This window comes from Pocillopora verrucosa, chromosome 13 (genome assembly GCF_036669915.1).
Source record: "Pocillopora verrucosa isolate sample1 chromosome 13, ASM3666991v2, whole genome shotgun sequence".
NCBI classification, from domain to species: Eukaryota; Metazoa; Cnidaria; class Anthozoa; order Scleractinia; family Pocilloporidae; genus Pocillopora; species Pocillopora verrucosa.
Genome location: NC_089324.1, coordinates 16,133,189 through 16,152,487, shown reverse-complemented (window position 1 = coordinate 16,152,487; position 19,299 = coordinate 16,133,189). Strand labels below are relative to the sequence as shown.

The window sequence follows — 19,299 nt, the reverse complement described above, 5'->3', positions numbered from 1 at the left end:
ACTGACTGGCTTTTGTTGCAACAAATTGTAAACGCAAAGGAAAACTATTTTCATATTACCTCTTCAAGATACTTCTTTGCTCACTTAAATGTTTTTTTTTCTGTCATGGTTAGCTGACAAGAAAATAAGCAGTTGTCATGTCATCATTTCGGTTTTAGAGAGACCATTAAATTAGACTACACCGTAACTTTTACAGACCATTCTGAATAGCGTGTCGATGCCTTCGAAATCATTGTGTGGTGTCTGCGTTTATATTTTTTGGAAATTTCTCAGAAATAAACAAAATAATTTTACGTAAATAGAAACGTCGAAATAGAGCAGATTTAATCAGAAATATGTACATTTTACGTTTCGTGTGTGTGTTTTGTACTGATCATGAGTTCTGTTCTCTCGTTAAATTAAAAAAAAAGCAGCTATGGAAAATAATAGAAGTTACATTTTTCAAAGAGAAAAAGAAGTTGCCATCTTGAAAAAAAAATTGTTGAGAGATTAGCAAACGTTTATAGAAAACACCTGATGCCCTTTGATAAAATTCGCTTTAAAAATCTTAGTTGCTTGTCATTTACTGAATTGTTAGTAATTATGCAGTCTGAGATTCTTCCTTTGAAGGATTCGATTGCTTTTCAATTAGAGCGGCGAAGTTAACCAATCGCAGCGCTTTTCCAGCCAAGGGAAGATGTAATATAAAAAATAACTGTCTTTTCTCCTCTCTGCTGTTAAATACATATTCTTCTTTGAAGTTTTCTCATCTTTTCCTTTTTATTTTCGTTTTGCGTCTTGTTAATTACAAGAAAAGCCTAATCAGTGAAACATGTCAATCAACTGCTGTCGGATACAAAGCGCGGGGAACGCGGTAAAAGATCGAAGCGAATGCGTCTTTTAATCCCGCGCGCCAGTGTAATAGCGTATTTATTCAATTATACGCCGCCCTTGAATAAGTGCCGTACTTTAGAGCAGAAATATTAATAAACGCCGCATCATCATGCAACGTTTAGTGATTAATAGACTCAAAACACACACAGCGATCATTACTTCGATCGCAGTTGGAAATTTTGAGTGAACCAGACACAAATCCTTTAAAATGTACCAGTTCTGATGTCGAGAAAGCATATCCGACATACGAACTTTATTTACTTTATGTATTGCAGTAGCATTAACATGCAAATTGTAAAATTGAGAAAAATTTAAAAAATAACTGTTTAGACAATCACTACAACATGTTTGTTTTTTAACAATTAAAATGGTCAATTACCATACCACTTTTTTGGATTTTAAATAAACGTCGCCCTCGTATAAATGCCGCACTCGAATAAACGCCACACTCCAATCACGAAAAATTTAATAAACGCCGCGGCGTTTAATCGAATAAATACGATATTTTTTCTTCAGCGGAGTGGCTTTCAGGTAGAAGGTGGTATGAGCTATGTGAGAGGGAAGAGAGGGGGCGTTGGGAAACGACTTCAACGAGGGGGGGAGGGGGTGATTTCACAAGTTGAGATCTAAAAAGATGAGGACAACTGAATGAACTATTTAGTATATCTTTTCATTTTACACATTCTATAAAATATCCAAGAGAAAACACTCTAGCATAGAAAAGGCATCCGTTTGTCCTGTTTTTTCCTTTGTTTTATGTTTAAGGGTAGAATTATATTCTGGAGAAATAAAAGAAGTACTTTTTTCCGGCTAAAAATGGGTCAATATTGTGGCAGATCACTCCCTAACAAAAGTTGCAAATTCTATCTCTCCTACACGATCAAGATTTCTACTCGCCTTTGAGTCTGCCATCCTTTTCCAATAATTGAACCTCTGAGAACTTGTGTTAAATCGAAAAAAAATTCCTTTGTTTATATTTTTCATTCTTCTGGTCTCCTTTATGCATGACGAATTGCTGGAAGTGTAAGGGGAAATATCTTAGAAGTCAATTCCGGAGAAAAAAAGGGGATCAACATCAGTATCTGGGCAACTACCCACCTACCCCTCCCCTAACCCAACAACAATCATTGATAACAAGTTGGGATACACTGACATTGATCCAGTGGATCAATATCAGTATCTGGGCAACTGCCCACCTACCCCTCCCCTAACTCAACAACAGTCAATTGACAACAAGTCAGGGTTAATGTTGGGTTAGGGGAGGGGTAGGTGGGCAGTTGCCCGGATACTGATATTGATCCGATCCGGCAACGGTAACAAATCCCCTGACCCATCCTTCTCCAATCTTGTTGTCTAACCATCTGAGCTCTAAGAGTGATTGTGACCTGATTTCTCTTAACAAAATATCACCCTTGAATCACACTTAAAGGTCAGGAGAATAAAGAAAATGATCACCACAAGAATAAGCTCTTGACTGTTAAACAAATTCTCCTTGTCAGCACGTCAGGAAATGTATATGGAACAGTATGGAGAATATGCATACTGATGTTCGGGTGTAAAAGACAAACACAAATGACAGATCTGCAATTTTAACTTTATTTACATTAATCTAATCAACAGTAACTACAACTTGGTAATGATTTTTTTTCTCTTGATGCCTATTGACTAAAGGATCACCCACTCTACCAATTTACGTCCATTTGAATACCTCTTTGGTTTAAATTCCTCCTTCCTGGTAATAAACTTTGTTCTTATATAAAATACGAATGATTGTTGATTCCTACATGTGGTTCTCGAAACTCACCGATACGTATGCGAAAACGACATCTAATGATTCTAAAGATATTTTTTTTTGACGTAATTACCAAAATAGAGCTCCAAAAATAATTCTTCAACTAAGAACTACGAATATGAGCGGTCGAAGGTTTACTAACAAAAAGAGAAAATTATTAACTGCTTCTTGAGATGACGCACTGCATCTTGGGATAACGCACTGCATCTTGGGATGACACGACGCACCGAAAAGGCCACCGGTCAGGAACTAAATCGTCCTACGACGGTACAAATTGTAACTAATGAAATTTACGGATCGGAAATTTCCAAAAATTGGCGAAAGATACCGAGGAGTCTTCGAAAGATCATGATGTGATTGCGAATTGGGCTGCAAGACGAATGGATCGAATCTGCAACTAGATTTTCCGAAGTTGTCTGACATCGGGTACATTTTTTGAAATAACTTTACTTTACATCTGTGCGCTTAAAACGAAAAAAGTATTCGTTGAAATTTTAAAACAGTTGTATTCAGAGAAATGACCTCTTGCTATGATTGTCATTCAAAGGAAATGCAATCTAACTTCGGCCTAAAATATCTGGAAAGAGAGAAATTCACCAAAGTTTCATTAGTCGTGTTTCCAGCCACGCAGAGGACAGACTTGAAACATAGAAATGATTGGTCCAAGCCAAAGGACATGCACCATAATTGTAACATTCTACGGACCCCTTCTTTAAAGGGACACATGACCTTAGTCAACAAAAGATGCTAAGATTCTTCTCCTCTGAACTTTGACCCGGCTGAGATGGCATAACATTCAATGAATACAACTGTCTTTAGTACTTCTCGTAAAAGCATAATAAAAAAATTGTTTGAATTCATGACAAGCTCACCTTACCATCTTTGCTTGAATATCATTTCAGACATTCCCTATCTTTAAATTAGCACAGAAAGTAGGAAATAATAATAATCTAAAAGATTGTTCCATAACGAATCACTTAATTTTATCCATCATTAAATATGTCCACAGGGCACCCTGAAATATTTACATGACCGAAGTAATTCTCTATTAGGGATATGACCCATCGTTTTCCTGATAGTCGAAAATTACAAAATTGGTAATTTAAATTCTAAAAAAAAAAGTATTGACTTTGTTATTTCCAAAACCGCTTTATATACTTTGTTTATAAAATTAACCCTTGCTACATATTTTTCTTTTTTTTTCAGTTTTCTCCCAGCTGGAATATGTTTTGTCGTTCACCTCAATCTAATCAAGAATACGTAACAAAAACTTACAATAAAAAGTATGACTGTTGCAAAATCTCCCTTAACCCTTTAACTCCCATGAGTGACCAAGACAGAATTTCTCCTTACAATATCAATACAATATCAACCAGATAAGAGATGGGAATAAAGAAAAATATCAATTTGGGGATAATTAGTTGATCAAATACTAAATTCTCTGAACTAGCATTGTAAGAATTGCATGGTTGACAGTAAGGAGAATTACAAATTTGATCTAAGAGTTAAAGGGTTAAAAACTACTCCCATAACCATTAAATTCAACATAACATTTTTTATGGACATATCAAATTTTTTCCATGTAAACTTACAGCTGCAACAGCCTCTAATTTCAAATATCATTGCCATGAGCATGTTATTTTTAGATAAAATATAAAAAAAAAATCAATAAACCCTTGACAAATTTTGTATCCAAGTTTTCATTGTGATGAAAATTTTTTTACTCAGCCCCAAATCAATGTTTCCATCCTACAAATCCTGAAAGACTCCGTGTCCACAAAACTTCTTCCATCCACTAATGTGTTACAATCTAGATTGACCTTTTTGAATATTAAAGTTACCTTTGCACTATTCAACATGCTGCAAAAGATGTTTTTAACCTTTAAGTTCTCTCAATGAAACCCTTGCCTGTAACCATTCAATGGAAAACTACCAAGCAATTATAAAATTTGATTTAGAGACCTTTTGGAAGGAACAACTTTCACATTAATGAGTTGTTAAGTTTTGGCCAAGTACTGCACTGCTAGCAAATCAAGCAAACCCTTCCATTTGCATTATTTCTGGTATATTAACCATGCTGCCCCATTTGCTACTCAGGCAAATAAAAATTCATAACAACTCTCTGATTTGTGATCAACTGACTCGTGGCACTGACGAGAAATCGGTTTTATCTCACCAGTCCAGAGTTGTTCCGCAACATACAGTCTATGGCGAATGTACAGCTGAAGTGTACACCGTTATATCTCTGATAGAGTTCATCAAAGCAGAAAACCAAAATGCCAGTAATTTGACCAGTAAATTGATTGTAATATTCTCTCACTGTACAAGTACTAGCTGACAGCTGTAGGGGAACCTTCTGGAACAGGACTGGGTGTGGCTGACGTGACACGAGGTGATGGCACAAAAGCCGAGTTGGCCAGTTCCAGCAGTGCATCTGCACCAGCAATATCATTCAGTTTTTCCATAGTGCTGTCTCTGCGGCCCCGTTTATTCCGTGATGCAGGCCTATCCTTGCTAGCCGCCCTCTTGCCTTCTATCTCATCTTCCAGTCCTTGGCCGTAACCGCTGTCACTCAGCCTGTCATTCAATTCATCCTTGACAACCTTCTCCATGGTCTCCTCAATTTCGCTGTCATCATCATCATCTGAATCATCATGGTGATCAAATTCAAACTCACCATCCAGGGATGAATCCGGTGAAATGTCGTTCCTCAGCTTCACAGAATCAATCTTACTGAGAGATGCAGACAGACCAGCTTTGACACTATTTCTTTAAAAGAAAAAAATACATCAACTTCTTAAAAGTTTTGTTAAAAGAATGATACCTTTTCATAAGTAAACAAAAGTATGCAGCTGAACAGTCAGAAGAGTGCACAAGATACTGAGCTGTATGTGACTTTTGATGAAACTACAAATTCTCCCTGTGTTTCACAACAAAATACACAATATCAGTGGCTTATACATGGAATACTGTTCACTTGCAGAAATTCTGTACATATGGATTTTTAAAAACCTGACATCCTCACCTTCTGTGGGTATCTATGAGCAAGGATGAGGTCCTATCCTTTGCCATAGAAACTGACCCAGAAAATGAACCTCTGTGTCTGAAGAGGAATTCCTTGGCTTGTTTAACAAGCAACTCCTCTCTGTCCGTCTCTGAAGGGGGACATGATTGGCATCGTACCACTGGGAAATAAGGAAACACACTTTGTAAATACCTTAGCCCTTTTACACCTGAGAGTCACTAGCATCTATTTTCTCCCAACAGTATAACCTCTGCATCACACAGTAAGGTCACGAGAACAAAGGAAATGACACCAACTTAATATTCTCTTGATTGATAAACAAATTCTCCTTGTCAGCACCTTAGGAAATGTAAAGAGAACAGTATGGAGAATATGCATGTTGATGTTAGGGTGTAAAGGGTTAACACATAGTCATCAGGTGTGGCATTTTTTGTTTTTTCATTGTTCCTTTCCTAACTAACTAATGACTACATGGTCAACAAAAAAAGAAAAAAAAATCGGCAAAATGGAATCAAAGTGACATTATAGTGAATTTATGGATATCCTGTGCCACACATGATTACGAAAGAAAGTAACTGATTGATAACTCATAACTCAAATGATCCTGTGATTCCAAGAAAAAGAATTGAGCCATCATCCCCACAAAAGTCTTTTTCCTTCCCCTAAACATAATAATGGATTTGTCATCTTAATCAAGATGCCTGCCCTCCCCCAGACTCCTAAGGATGCCAAATAATTTGCAAATGGAATCCTCACATTACATGTTGTTATGCTTCTCATATTCACAAGTCAAACTGTTAATGGTTTCAGGAGGTAACTCAGGGCATACTTTTCAGTATTTTGGAAGGAGCACTAAACCTCACCCTAATCTTTTTCTGAACACCCAACATACTGTGGAAGAAGAAATGCAGTTTAACCCCAGGGCCAGTTTTTACAAAACATGGTTAATCTAACCTGGGATTAGTGTACATTTTTAAGTTTGTTTTTGGCTCTGCAAAGGGATTTTTCTTTTGTCATTTTTTTCCTGTTAGTTTTGAGTCTTAATGAGATAAGGCCTAACAAAGCCTTAGCTCTTAAACCTGCTTTTCTACATAAGGAATTAAAGCTTAAGATAAATTTTAATCCTAGATTAATGCTGATCCCTTTTCAAACAACCTGTCCCAGGACTCCAGATCAAGTTGTTTGTGTTTTATTCTTACAAATGGGTACCAGTGAACTGCCGAGAAACCCTGACCAAATGTTGTTTGATTCCCTGTAACAAATGAGCATCTCATCCCAGTCATTTTATGCTGAAAAGCTGCAGATAGGCTCCTGCAGACATGGGTTACTTAGCCTCTGGGACTTACCCATACACTAACATTTCACTATTTCATAATTTTCAACCCCTTACACCCTAACATCAATATCTACATTCGCCATACTGTTCTCTATACATTTCCTATGACACTGATAAGGAGAAGATGTACTTACTCTCTGCGACACGTATTTCAGGAGGTGTGCTTATCATGCAAATTGTTGCCACTGCTTCTGCTTCAGCATCTGGGTCAACTTCAATTTTACCTGCAAGCGTAAAATCATTGTTTCTAAGGCTTTGATTACAGTAAATGTTAGGGTGACTCTTACAACTTCTTTGGAGATATGTAGTAACATCACCTCTCGTTTTGTTTTTTGGCATTGGGCAGATAACCATTCCAGCTGGCCTTTTTCTGTTTATTTTTTAGGTTTTAAACTAAAAAGAAATGTAGAAGTTGCTTACTTACCACTATTTTTTCCAAGTGAACTGTTGTAAAGGAAAAAATCAAACAAACAAAAAAAAAAGATTTAGAACAAACAATTCTTTGAATAGCAATTTACATCAAGACAAACAAAGCTACATTCAAGTCTTAACTACAGGAACTTGAGGAAAAGTTTTAATTACATGTAAGAAAGACAAAGGACCTGATATTACAACACCCTATCATTGACATCTTATAATATCACACATTCGTGGTTGTTTAAAATTAATGGGAGCACAAACTGGGAAGTGGATAAAGAGTGCTGCACCCACAACATACAATTGGTTTGAATGCTGGAACCCACATCAAATTTGGGTTGAGTTTTTTCATGCTGGTTCAAATTCCTACTCAAGGGTGATTTGTTCCCTTCAATAGTAACCATCCTCACATACAAGTCAATTATCATATGACCTGAGCAGCCCAGCTGAGAAAATAAGAAAAAAACTCTCTGTACAAGGGCCAAATGGGATGGTGAGAACTAGGCCTGAAAAAGCACTATGCCCAAACCTAGTTGCAAGCTAAAAATAGAAGGGAAGAAAAAAGAGAGAGCTGTGATCACATGACGAATGCTTATAGTTAGGTTGGGTTGGACTGGAAAATATTGGACTCTAGATATGACCTCAAACTAAGTATTACCCATCCAGCACTCCCACTCAGTCAGTATGTAAACAGCTTGCCTTAAATGCCTAACAAATCAACCAACAATTTTACCTTCCTGACCCATTCTGCGGTGAAGGTGGAGGCGTGGTGAGAAGATGATGATACGGGTGAAAAGCAGGTGTTTTCCTCAAAGCTTGAAGAAGGTTTGGCCGATACTCAGGATCAACAGTCCACAGTGAACCTTTGCCAACATTCTGTGGATAAAACTACTCTAGTCAGTCAGAACAGCCTGAAGCTTAGATAGATAGATAAGATAGATAGATAGATAGTTTATTAAAACTGCACTGCAGCCAAAGGCTGAATTATGCAATTATTTAAAAAAAACTTTACAATACTTGAAAATTACAAATGAATCCTAGAAAATAAATCGGAAACTGATTTTTATGATAATATTAAAAAATTCTAACATATTCATATTGAAATATGTTAAAATATAATGCATGAATTTAAGTGGGATGAAACTACAGCCTGGACTGTTTCGACAGTCTGACATGACTTCATGACATGACTTCACAGTGGGGGTCATTACTGATATTCTTTAACCCTTCCACTCCCAAGATCTCATTAGTAATTCTCCTCAGTGTCTACCTTAAAATTCTTATAATGTTAGTGTGGAGAATTTTGGCATTGGATCAATTGATAATCCCTCAAGGGGTTAGAGCAACTTGTAAGAATTTGATAACTGTTACATCAGATAGAAAATTTGGATCTAATTAATCCTTTAACTCCCAGATCAAATTTGTTACTCTCCTCACTGTCAACCATACAATCCTTATAATGTTAGTCCAGAGAATTTAGTATTGGATCAACTAATTATCCCCAAATTGATATTTTTCTCTATTCTCATCACTTATCTGGTTGATATTTTATCAGTATAAAGGGTTAAAAATGGTATCACATTGTAAGGAGACGAATGTCACACCCAATGGTGACCTGATCTTGTTCAGGATTAAATGAAATTTTGTAATGATTCAAATCAAATATTAGTAAGATTCCATCTTCTATGACTCCCCCCCCCCTCCCCTGCTAAAAATCTGCCCTTGATTGGTTCTGCCCACACCGGTTGTCAACTAGTAATGTCACAGATTGAAATAATTGAAATATCTGTTTTAAACTCACTTGGCCTTTATCCTTATCAACCTTCTTAAAACACTTGTTTAGTGAAAGGTTGTGCCGCACTGAGTTTTTCCAACCAAGTCTGGCGTCCCGAAAGTATGGAAAATGATCCATAATCCAGTTATAAATATCCTTTACAGGCAACTTTTTTGAAGGTGCTTCCTCGATGGCCATGAAAATAAGTGAAGAAAATGAATATGGAGGCTTTGACGGACTCTTCCGTTTATTGGCCAAAGTGTCTGGAGAGAGAGGTCCTTTTGCCTGACCCCCTCTGGGAGGGGTTTCAAGAATGTCACCATTACTGTCCCTGGGTGGGGACATAGGCGGCACGGTCGCTGAGACTTCAAAGCCTTTCAAAATGTCATTGTTTTGCAGCCAGTTAAGGCTTGTTAAGTCATCATCAGGGTCTCCCTTTTCTGTTCTGATTGCACTAAAACAACTGCTACTCAAGTTGATTCTGCTACTTTCATCAAATGATGTTCTGAAGCTTGATCCTCCTGCAGATTTACTCAGATATGGACGCGATTGACTCTCGTGCTTATCCAGCTCTGATTTACGTATTGGTGGCATTTTAAATCTGTAAACAGCAACCATCCCAAGGAAAAAGATAGAATAATTAGAAGCAAGTTAAACCAAAATTATTGTTAACTTTTTCTATGAGCCAGGCATTATGAGAATTAACCCTTCAAACTCTACGAGTAACCACCATCGAATTTCTTCTCACAGAAATGCTACTGAATTGTTCTGTATTTTTTTTGCAGTTTTTCCTTCCACCAGAGATATTTTCTAACCAGTAGCACAAGTGACCTTGTACCTGATGAATTTCCAAAAATTCCATGAAATTTTAGATACTAGAAGCAGTAAATTATAAGTTACTGTCTAAAAAAATAGAACACTGTTTACTGTTAGGTACTGTATGATTCTCTTCCTAAATTATACTGTGGGCACAATTTATTAATAACTAATTTGCACTCTCTACCTCTTATTAGAAAATTGTTATAATTTCAATGTTTCTTGACATTGCTGTATCAATATTACTGCATAAGATTGGCCTAGAATATGCTTCACTTCTGAAAATTCACAATAAGGCAGCCAACTGATTCTTAAAACAAACCTGTTAAAGACAAATTAAGCAAAACATCATTGTGAACAAATAACAAGACCTCTTCTGTTTGTGAGAAAGTGTTTTGTAGATAAAGCAGAATCTACTACGTTTTTCAATTATCTTTACAAATTCAAACAACTAACCACTAAAACAAGATGAGGGTAGTTTGCGTCAAAAAACAGCAGCAGCTCTCATTTTATGATAGAAATTATCTGATATTTATTCATCTACTTGTTCAAAACATGTAAATTCATCCAGTTAGAGTAATTTGAGACAAAGGGAGTTGGAGAAACAGACAGGATTTAGTAAGTGCAATGCAAACAAACCTTACTGTCACTTGGCAACCACAAAATAACTTCCTACTTTATGAATAGAGGGCAAAAAAAGTTATCAGCCACAGCTGATGCAAAACTGTTCTTTTTTAAAAACAACAATATTTTATTTCCCTGATTGATCTTGAGGGCATGTTGAAGGGAATTTAGCCCCAAAGTTCTCTCTGATAGCAAAACTAAAAGCAATTACTATGATGCAAATAAAGATGAGGTTTGAATTGCAAATTTGAGGAAAGAAACATCTGGCAAATTCTGAAAATGAACAGGCTAGAATTTGCATTTTAATTGTCAAAAAGCTAATCAAAAACTGTTCATGATACCTACAACTAGATCATAAAATATTTTTCCCAGAAAATAGGCCAGAGAAATTAAAGGAAGAATTAATTGAAAAAAAAACATTTGAAGAACCTTGTCTAGCAACATTTTTCTCACAAAAAAAATTATAAAACAGAAAAAAAAAACAACAACAATTGTGTATCTAGATATTAAATTTATGTTCTGATGAATGTGAAAATAACTCAGTAGGAGACCACACTTTGAGGAGTTATTAAAACCTTATTTTGACCAATCCTAGCTGGTAAAAAAAATAGAAAAGGTGAACCAGAAGGTCAAAAAATAGCTTTTTCAGAAAACTGTGTGTGTGGTCTTGTTGTATTCATCGCACAGTTTAATGAATAAATCTCCAGGAAAAGATGGAGATTCTGCCAACCTATGATGGATTATAGGTGGTCTGTGTATCATGTTCCTTGTACACAAACTGGTTTTAAAATTCATCTTCTGGGATTGAAAGGGATCAACAACAGAGTGCTGTTATCATCAAAATGAAACTGTTCTTTTTTCTCAGTTTTATCTCATAGGTGACACATTGTAGGTCTTTTGCTCATTGCATGATATATCATAGCCTATTGTTGCATACATTTGAATAATTCAGTTAAGTGCTGTAATCTAAAAAACAGCCTCCCTTGACAATCATAGTGTCCAGGAAATGTGTTTGCTTGTATATAAAGTCTGAATTAAAGCAAAGGTAAGAAGTTTAATAAAGGAAATATACTAAAAATTGGCCATGACTGATAACAACTTGACTTCTTGTGTAAAAAGAACAGACAACTGACAGACATCTGCAAACACAATTTAGCTCGTAAGACAGTATTGAAATTGATATGGGCTTCAAAAGCCAATTCTTAGCTGATTTGGTCTTGCTAATAAGATAAGATAGAATTTCACATCCAAAATATCATGCAATTTCCAAACAGACGCAGCTTAAAAAATTAAATTAAATTCACATCAAAAAATGCAACACATTTAGTAATACAAAATTCAATGTTATGAGGAAAATGCATTTGCATGTCTGCAATATTAGTCCTTTTTGCATTAATTAATTTTCAAATGGCATAGCATGTTCTAGAACTGCTGTTAGTGAAGGTCAAATAATTCATCATGGCTAGATTCCAAAGAAAATTTGATATTTAGCTAAACAAACATTTCTCAACAATTTGTCAAGTCTTCCAATTCACCTCTAGTGCCATAAGCAGATGACTCTGCTGCTTAAAATGTTTGTTTGCTTACTGATGCCTCTTTGGATCTACTCTGAAACGCTCTCTCTCTCTCTCTCTCTCTATGTAATAAGCTTCTTTATCTGGGCGTTGACTGTGCATTCAAGCATTTTGTTTATCATTAAACAACTATTTTCATTATCATACCATCTATTTCATAAAAGAATATTTCACAAAAATTTCCATGTTCTTGTTTTGAACTCATTGGAATTCTTCTAGAAGAATCTTGACAAATTTTTCTTTTAATTTGACTAAACAGAGATACGACTGATGCATACCAGATTTAGACAAAACAGACCACTCCAGTTAATCTCTAAATCCTTTTGGCAACTTCTGTTGAGAATTTAATCCAAGCAAATTAATTTGTGGAAGCAGCCCAAGTAGATCAAATGGTTAGATCTTTTGGTTTGTTTCAACAAATAATTTCTTCTTATGTCTTACACAATGGAAGCCAAAAGTTCCAAAAAAATAAACATTTTTTCATAGCATCTCTGATGTTTTTATAATCCCCAACTCCGTAAATGGTTCAAACCAAGAAGCAACATTTGATCCATGTGATCACAGAATATTATGATCTTCCAGGTGAGAATAGCCCTGAGAAGAACTATTGTCATAAGCAGTGTCTGACATTTTGATAACATTAGTAGAAGTCATCATCAGAGTCATGTGAAGAGTTATTGTCAGCCAAGTGTTTGGAGTCTCTCACTACATGAGCTCAGAAAACAAACCTTTGTTACTGTGTAAATGCTTGTTTAAAAAAAAAAAAGCACTTTCACGTTACAAAGTGTGACTTAAATGAGGATTTCTAAGTGAAATTATTTTACAAGAATCCATATGCATCACTGTGCAATGTTAGGAGTGAAATTCTGTAAAGGACTGTCATGCAGCCCTTAGATACAGTTCAGTGTAGCTCTGAGTGTCACAAGTGCTTGTCACGTGATGAAAGCCTTCTATCACAAGATATCATATACCTTGAAATAGAAACAGGCAATCATTTTAGAACCATCAGAAGGTTCTGTCAGGGCAAAAGCTGCATCTAATCACAACATAGATTCCCTGTCAGAAGCAATTTTTCCTAGCTCAATTTTGTGATATTTGTTTTGCTGTGATACATAAATTCAAATATCACTCCCACTTTTTTTGCCCACCTTGGCAAGGTTATTTTTAAAGTAAATTCACATGACTATTACCATGTTTGGTAATTAAGACGTGAACTCATGATGATTGACAGTTTTGTAGAGTCTTCTTTGAAAACACTATGACTACGGTACTAATTCTAACTCTTTCAATAACAGATTTCAAAAAAATTTCTACAATGGTTTTTTCATTAACAAGAATATGTAATTTAGCTTTACAAATAAAAGACTTCTCATTAATAATTCCTGAGGCTTATGTTTATGTTATTCCATTTTAAAACATTAGTGGCAACTTTATTGCACAAACTGACCTTTGATTGCCCAAGGTCTAACCAATTTTTCAACAATTTTGTGGGGTTCCGACATAACACTTCTTATCGCAAATTCAGATTCTTTATACTGGAGCAACTCAAATTGTCACATCCATTTTTAAATTATTTGCCCTCCTTAGTGAGCAGCACCATGTCTACACTCACCCAATACATACAATGCATGACTGTCCTTGTTTTTATTCAGTTTCTGCTTTAGATGTTATTAGTATGAATAATCACATAATTTTGAATGCAATTTGGAATAAATAAGCACAAGTACATTTTTTCAAAGACTGACAAAATTGCATGAGCCCGTAAGGCGTGTGCAATTTGTGGTCTTTGAAAAAATTTACAAGTGCTTGTTTACTCTAAATTGGATGAGAAAAATAGATAGATGGCTTAATTATCATAATTATACAGGAGCAAAGCGCGCGCATTTAGTGTGATAATTTATTCAAACCTGCAAGTGACATTGTGCATTTGGTCAAAACAACCATGTACAGTCAAAACAATAATATACAATAATATTTTCACACATTAAAGGAGCAAAAAGGTTCAAAGTCTGGCTAAACAGTTCACGGAATTGTTCAGTCTGGTTTATTTCTTTGCACTGAACTAACCACCTTCTGCATGGAATTGCCTGAAAACTGCATTTATCTTGACCAATCAGAACTGGGTATTTTTTTCATGTACCTTATGAATTGATCAACAGAAACAGAATATTGCATATCAGTCTGCAGAGGTACTGGCTGAGGTGTCAAAGGGAGGGGAGAAGGGTTAGGGATAAATGTTCGTGGGATAAAGTTGTGTTCAGTGCAGAAAGAGAAGGAGTCAGATAGGATTCATTGTAAGGGGGGGGGGGAGTTTAAGAGAGATTTTGATGCTTCAGGTGTTGTAAGAAGAAAGGAAATCTAGAAAAAAAAACAGAACCCCTTTCTTAAATATGTTTGTGCAAACCAGAACGGACTGAGTCTAAATGAAAGTTAAGACATGTCAGGAATAGGTTGAGGAATATGGAGACTATCTAGCGAGGTAGTTAAACCCTAACTTAACGTCAGTGTGCATATTCTCCATACTGTTCTCTATACATTTCCTAGGGTACTGACAAGGAGAATTCGTTTCACAATCAGAGCTCATTAGTGTGCCAATCATTTCCTTTATTCTAATGATCTTAAAAAATGATTCAGCTGCATTACTGTAAGGAGAAATCAGATGCTAGTCGCTCTTAGGATTTAAAGGGGCAAGCAATGCGTCACTCCACTGACAATGCCAAATTATCATTGGAAACTTGCAAAGGATTAGAAGTCTTTGCAAAGAGAGAATTCTGACCCCTAGTTGGCTCATGCTTCTGAGGCTAGAATAAGCTCTGTCCTTAGAACTTTTAGTGCAAGCAGACTGAAATTGATTTAATCCCATGAAATCATTCCCATGAGTCTTGAGAAGGTAACACAAGGTGTTTACCTAAGTTTGTTCTGACGTTCAGCCATTTCCAACTGATTTATTAAGTAAAACTTGATTTACCATGATTTCTGTCAATTCTGTTCTCACGCAAAGCATGTGATAATTTCCATAGTAAAAAACAAGTCTGGAAAATTTAATCTGGAGAAACCCACAGTGTATTCCACATCAGCAGGAGATAAAATGATGACAGTGGAGATATCCTTGATTTTTTCATCTGATTCATGGCCCATGTGATTCACTGATAAAAGCTATCGTCATCTGAGAGGTAGATCGAAATCTATGCTTAAAAGAGTCCTACTTTTTCCCATCACACAACTAGTGTGCAAGGATTAAAAAAAATACTGTTACCTCGCACCTATCCCCCTTCTGTTTATGGACAGTGGTTTATCACTATGGCAACAATGTGGTGAAAACTACACTACAATGTCACCTGAGGTTTTCATGTGATAAAATGGTACAAATTAGCATGAAACACAGGCTGTTGACTATTAATTGAAAGCATTTTCTACTTAAGCTGGAGTTCAGCATGTTGGAAATGAAAAATAATCGAAAAAAATCAGAACCATTATTCGCATTATTTTTGTTTCAAAATAGTGTTCATGTAAAGTGTGCTCTAAGAATGAAAATGATCTCAGAGATTTTTACTTCATACAGAAAGTCACTCTGTCATATTCAAACATTTCAGCAGGCAAAGTAATTACTAAGCTATTTTTCATTCGTGAATGTAAACAAATGAAAACGAAGCAATGTGGTCAAAACATAATTTAATCTCACAACTACCATTTATCAACAAAAAATAATTAGAACCAGGTACACTTCAGGCTAATTTTGCAGCTCTGATTGGATTGGCCAGGTCATTTCACAATGATAAATTGGCTTGATTTATTTCATGTTTCAAGGCAGTATGTTTCATTTATGTGCCACAGCAGATTCTTTACTTCAAAAACCTGTGTTTGCTCTGTCAACAACTTCGAAAGCCAAGTTTGCACAATGTTTCAACAGATTTTATTTTTAAGGTCGCACGAAAATACTGAACTTTATTTGTAAATGCAAAACGCGTTTCGGCATTATGGTGTCCATTAATTTTTATCTCTGACCATATGGAAAGAAAGTAACATGCTGACGCAAAAAAATTACCATAATTTAAGTGATTAAAAAATAAAATAAAATTCCAACACGCATAAAATTTAGCAAAAAGTTGTCTCTTGTGGTAAAGATGTTTTTTTCCAAAAACAAACTTTGTGCGTCCTCCGTTACCAAGACACTTAATCTCTGTTTTTTTAAGTTGCAGGAAAATTATTATGAATTGAAAAAATAGATGGCTGGCAAGGGGGGCAAAAAGGATTTCCTCACGGCTGGGTTTAATAGCCGAGTGCAAACCTCCTTGTGCACGAACGTACTGCTCACTGAAAAACGGCAACGTTCATCGTTTAACAATTACACAAAACTGTTGTGCCACTGCATGCTTTTGAGGGAAATTAATTGGTCGATATTGTTCTAGTGCTTTTTAAAATCTATTCAAAACAATGGCCAGATCCACAAGCTACATGTATCGAGAAATTAAAAAACACACCATGCGAGATTGAATTACAAAAACATCATTCACTGTGGTGTTTAGGCAGCTTTTCCGCCACAGATGTGGAACAGAATGCAATCATGGATTTCTTTCGAGGAATTTTTCACAACATTTCAGACAGTAACACTTTGGAAGCTAGTCAACTTCCTTCACACAGGAAAAACATGGTTCATAATTTATTTATCCGTACTTTCATTTTCTAAGGAGAAGGTAACGCTCAGGGCAAAACTCCAGAAATTACATTGACAACAGTCGCCTAGTATGAAATCGTTCCGCAACAGAAGAGACCATATAAACCTCAAATCAAAGTCTCGTAAGTCGATGAAACATCGAGAAAGAGTACCTGTAACTACCCATCAACAAAACAGCGCAGTGCCATGCGGCCGATTTAATAATATATTGAAATTTTACGATGCGAAACACAAAGGCCTAACAAAGAAACGATGCTTGAAAAGCACTTGCGTAAGCCTTCTGAAACCACTGCAGATAACTAGACTTACTCGCCAACATCAACAGCAGAATTGTGGTCTAACTTAACTTGCGAATAAATCCGGTCGAGTGACTCCTTTTATGATTTCATATATTACAATCACCTCTAATAGAATGCACACAATTTACTATTTCCGAGAAGAATAAAACTTAAGTCCCAAAGGACATCGTGGCTAATTCTGGAAAAGACACCACGAGACGAGCAGCCTATAATCAGAATCTCTGCTGTTTAAAGGCTCGAAACATGTGAGGGTATTTCAGCAACGAAACCGAAAGAGTCATTATTCGAGTCAGAGAAATATTTCATATTGTAATTTGCTTTCAACGATCGAGCAATGTGCTCGAAAAAAAACACGTGTCGTAAAGCATATTTATTACAAATAAAATTCGAATGTTGACATGACTTTGTAGTTAATCGGAATATATCAGAGTATGGTGTTTGACTTTCGCAAAGTCCTGATTCACTGCACTGATAACTTTTCACTGCTTCATACTATGACATCGAAACATGAAGGGCCTAGATAAAAACTTCTTCATTCAAGGCTATCGTACCGGTACTTTCGCGAAAGTCTCTCACTGAATTGATCGACAACATGAAAGATGCTTCTAGTGAAAAAGGTAACGAGCAGGCAAATGATGTGAATCGGAATTCATAAGGCCGGGGTTTGTGAGAAAGAACTACCCAGGCGCTCTACGCAACGTGGCTTTTGAGATAGTGCGAAACTAAAAAGATCATATGACAATAATATGGAAATACTCACCTTAAATTTGCTAGTTAAGCTCTTCAGTTCATCGTCATAGATTTCTTCTAATTCTTGACCACGATGGTGCTGCAGAAAGACGCTGAAACAAATCAGGGAAAGTACAATTTGTTAACAAATGGCTCAACACATGAGCAATAACCAACAATTCGTTCGTTCGAAGAATGACGACATCGCGAATGCGAGAGAAAATTTCGAACGCCTACTCTGAAAATCATAAAACAACAAAGCGATTAAAACCCAACCTTTGACGCAGAGACAAGGCAGCTTTGGTAGAAGTACCCTTGGGCAGGAGTCGATCGCAGTAAGACTCTCACATTGGTAGTAAAAGGAAATGAAATGATGAAGAGCCACAGAAGGGACCTCGAACAGGAGGGCTGGTAACCCAGGTAACGTCAAGCCATAAGACTAGTTTCTATAGTAACAAGCGTCTGAATCTCCTTACCGCCAAATGCAAAGTTTCAGTTTAGCCGATATACTCCTCTTGAAAACCACTAATTTATACCGGCCAATGTTTTGTCGAGAGCTAATATTCTATTTTCATTCCCAATAATGAAAATACGTATAATAAATGCCCTGAGTGCTCTTCCTGTGCTTGTAAAGCAAAAGCAGACGGTTATGTTTTTTGAGCCGTCCTTGATTTCTTGAAAGATTTTTGAAATGATAATAGCTTGCGCGCCGTTTGAGCCGAAAAACAAAACAAATCATTCAAAGTTGAAAGTACCACCTCTGGCTTTTGACAGCTAAAGACAATAACACGCACCGCAAAGGCTGTTTTACAATATCGTTTAAGATTTTAGTTCTTATGCATAAGGTGTTACGAGTAATTTTATTGCGCTCATCGGCGACAGTAGACTGTAGGAGCTAAACTCGAGCCACGCCGCTGAAATTTCTCAGAAGTTTGTGCCTCTGGTGTGATTTTATAAATACTGAGCGCCAATGAGCCAATATAGGTTGAGTATTGTCAATTATTCTGCACGCACCCGAAGAAGTTTTGCATTTTTCATGAGATCTACCCAAATTATGCTAACGAGCTATACATCCATTGAACATCAGTCAACTTCTTTACGCGGTTAAATAATTTTTCCACATGACAGAGACGCCATTTTCTTCCCTTGTAAAACAAAACGGAGATACAAAATATTATTTGAATTATTTTACACTCGTAAAGTGATTTTGGTTGGATCAAGGTATAACTTAAAGTTGTTTTGAAAACCTAGAAGTAGATAGCTATCGTCATCGAAGTTTCCATGGCGGCGGTAAATTGGAAACAAAATTTAACTTCTGTTTCCAGGCAGTGCTTTTTCGCCGTTAGAATCAATGTTTGTTCTCAG

At 36.2% G+C, this 19,299-nt stretch overlaps 1 protein-coding gene across 3 annotated transcripts; it reads right to left on the bottom strand.

The window, feature by feature from the left end:
- Positions 1-2,455: 2,455 nt before the first annotated feature.
- Positions 2,456-18,363, bottom strand: LOC131795279 (forkhead box protein N3). 3 transcript variants are annotated; one of them, XM_059112852.2, is made up of 8 exons: positions 18,211-18,363; positions 17,966-18,047; positions 9,245-9,818; positions 8,177-8,331; positions 7,451-7,470; positions 7,161-7,250; positions 5,691-5,850; positions 2,456-5,434 (listed from the first exon to the last, which is right to left on the bottom strand). In XM_059112852.2, the coding sequence occupies exons 3-8, from the start codon at positions 9,809-9,811 to the stop codon at positions 4,996-4,998; spliced, it is 1,431 nt and encodes a 476-aa protein (XP_058968835.2). In that variant the 5' UTR covers positions 9,812-9,818; positions 17,966-18,047; positions 18,211-18,363; the 3' UTR covers positions 2,456-4,995. The 3 variants fall into 3 exon arrangements, with proteins under 3 accessions (XP_058968835.2, XP_058968842.2, XP_058968847.2); XM_059112859.2 differs by having other exon boundaries at positions 17,966-18,034; XM_059112864.2 differs by having other exon boundaries at positions 8,177-8,319; positions 18,211-18,359.
- Between the last annotated feature and the right edge of the window lie 936 nt (positions 18,364-19,299).

Coding starts and splice junctions, on each gene's coding strand:
- LOC131795279 (XM_059112852.2), bottom strand. CDS start 9,811: ATGCCACCAATACGTAAATCAGAGCTGGATAAGCACGAGAGTCAATCG. Junction 8,332..9,244: donor TTGATAAGGATAAAGGCCAA/GTGAGTTTAAAA, acceptor TGACTAGAGTAG/TTTTATCCACAGAATGTTGG. Junction 7,251..7,450: donor TTCACTTGGAAAAAATAGTG/GTAAGTAAGCAA, acceptor TTACGCTTGCAG/GTAAAATTGAAGTTGACCCA.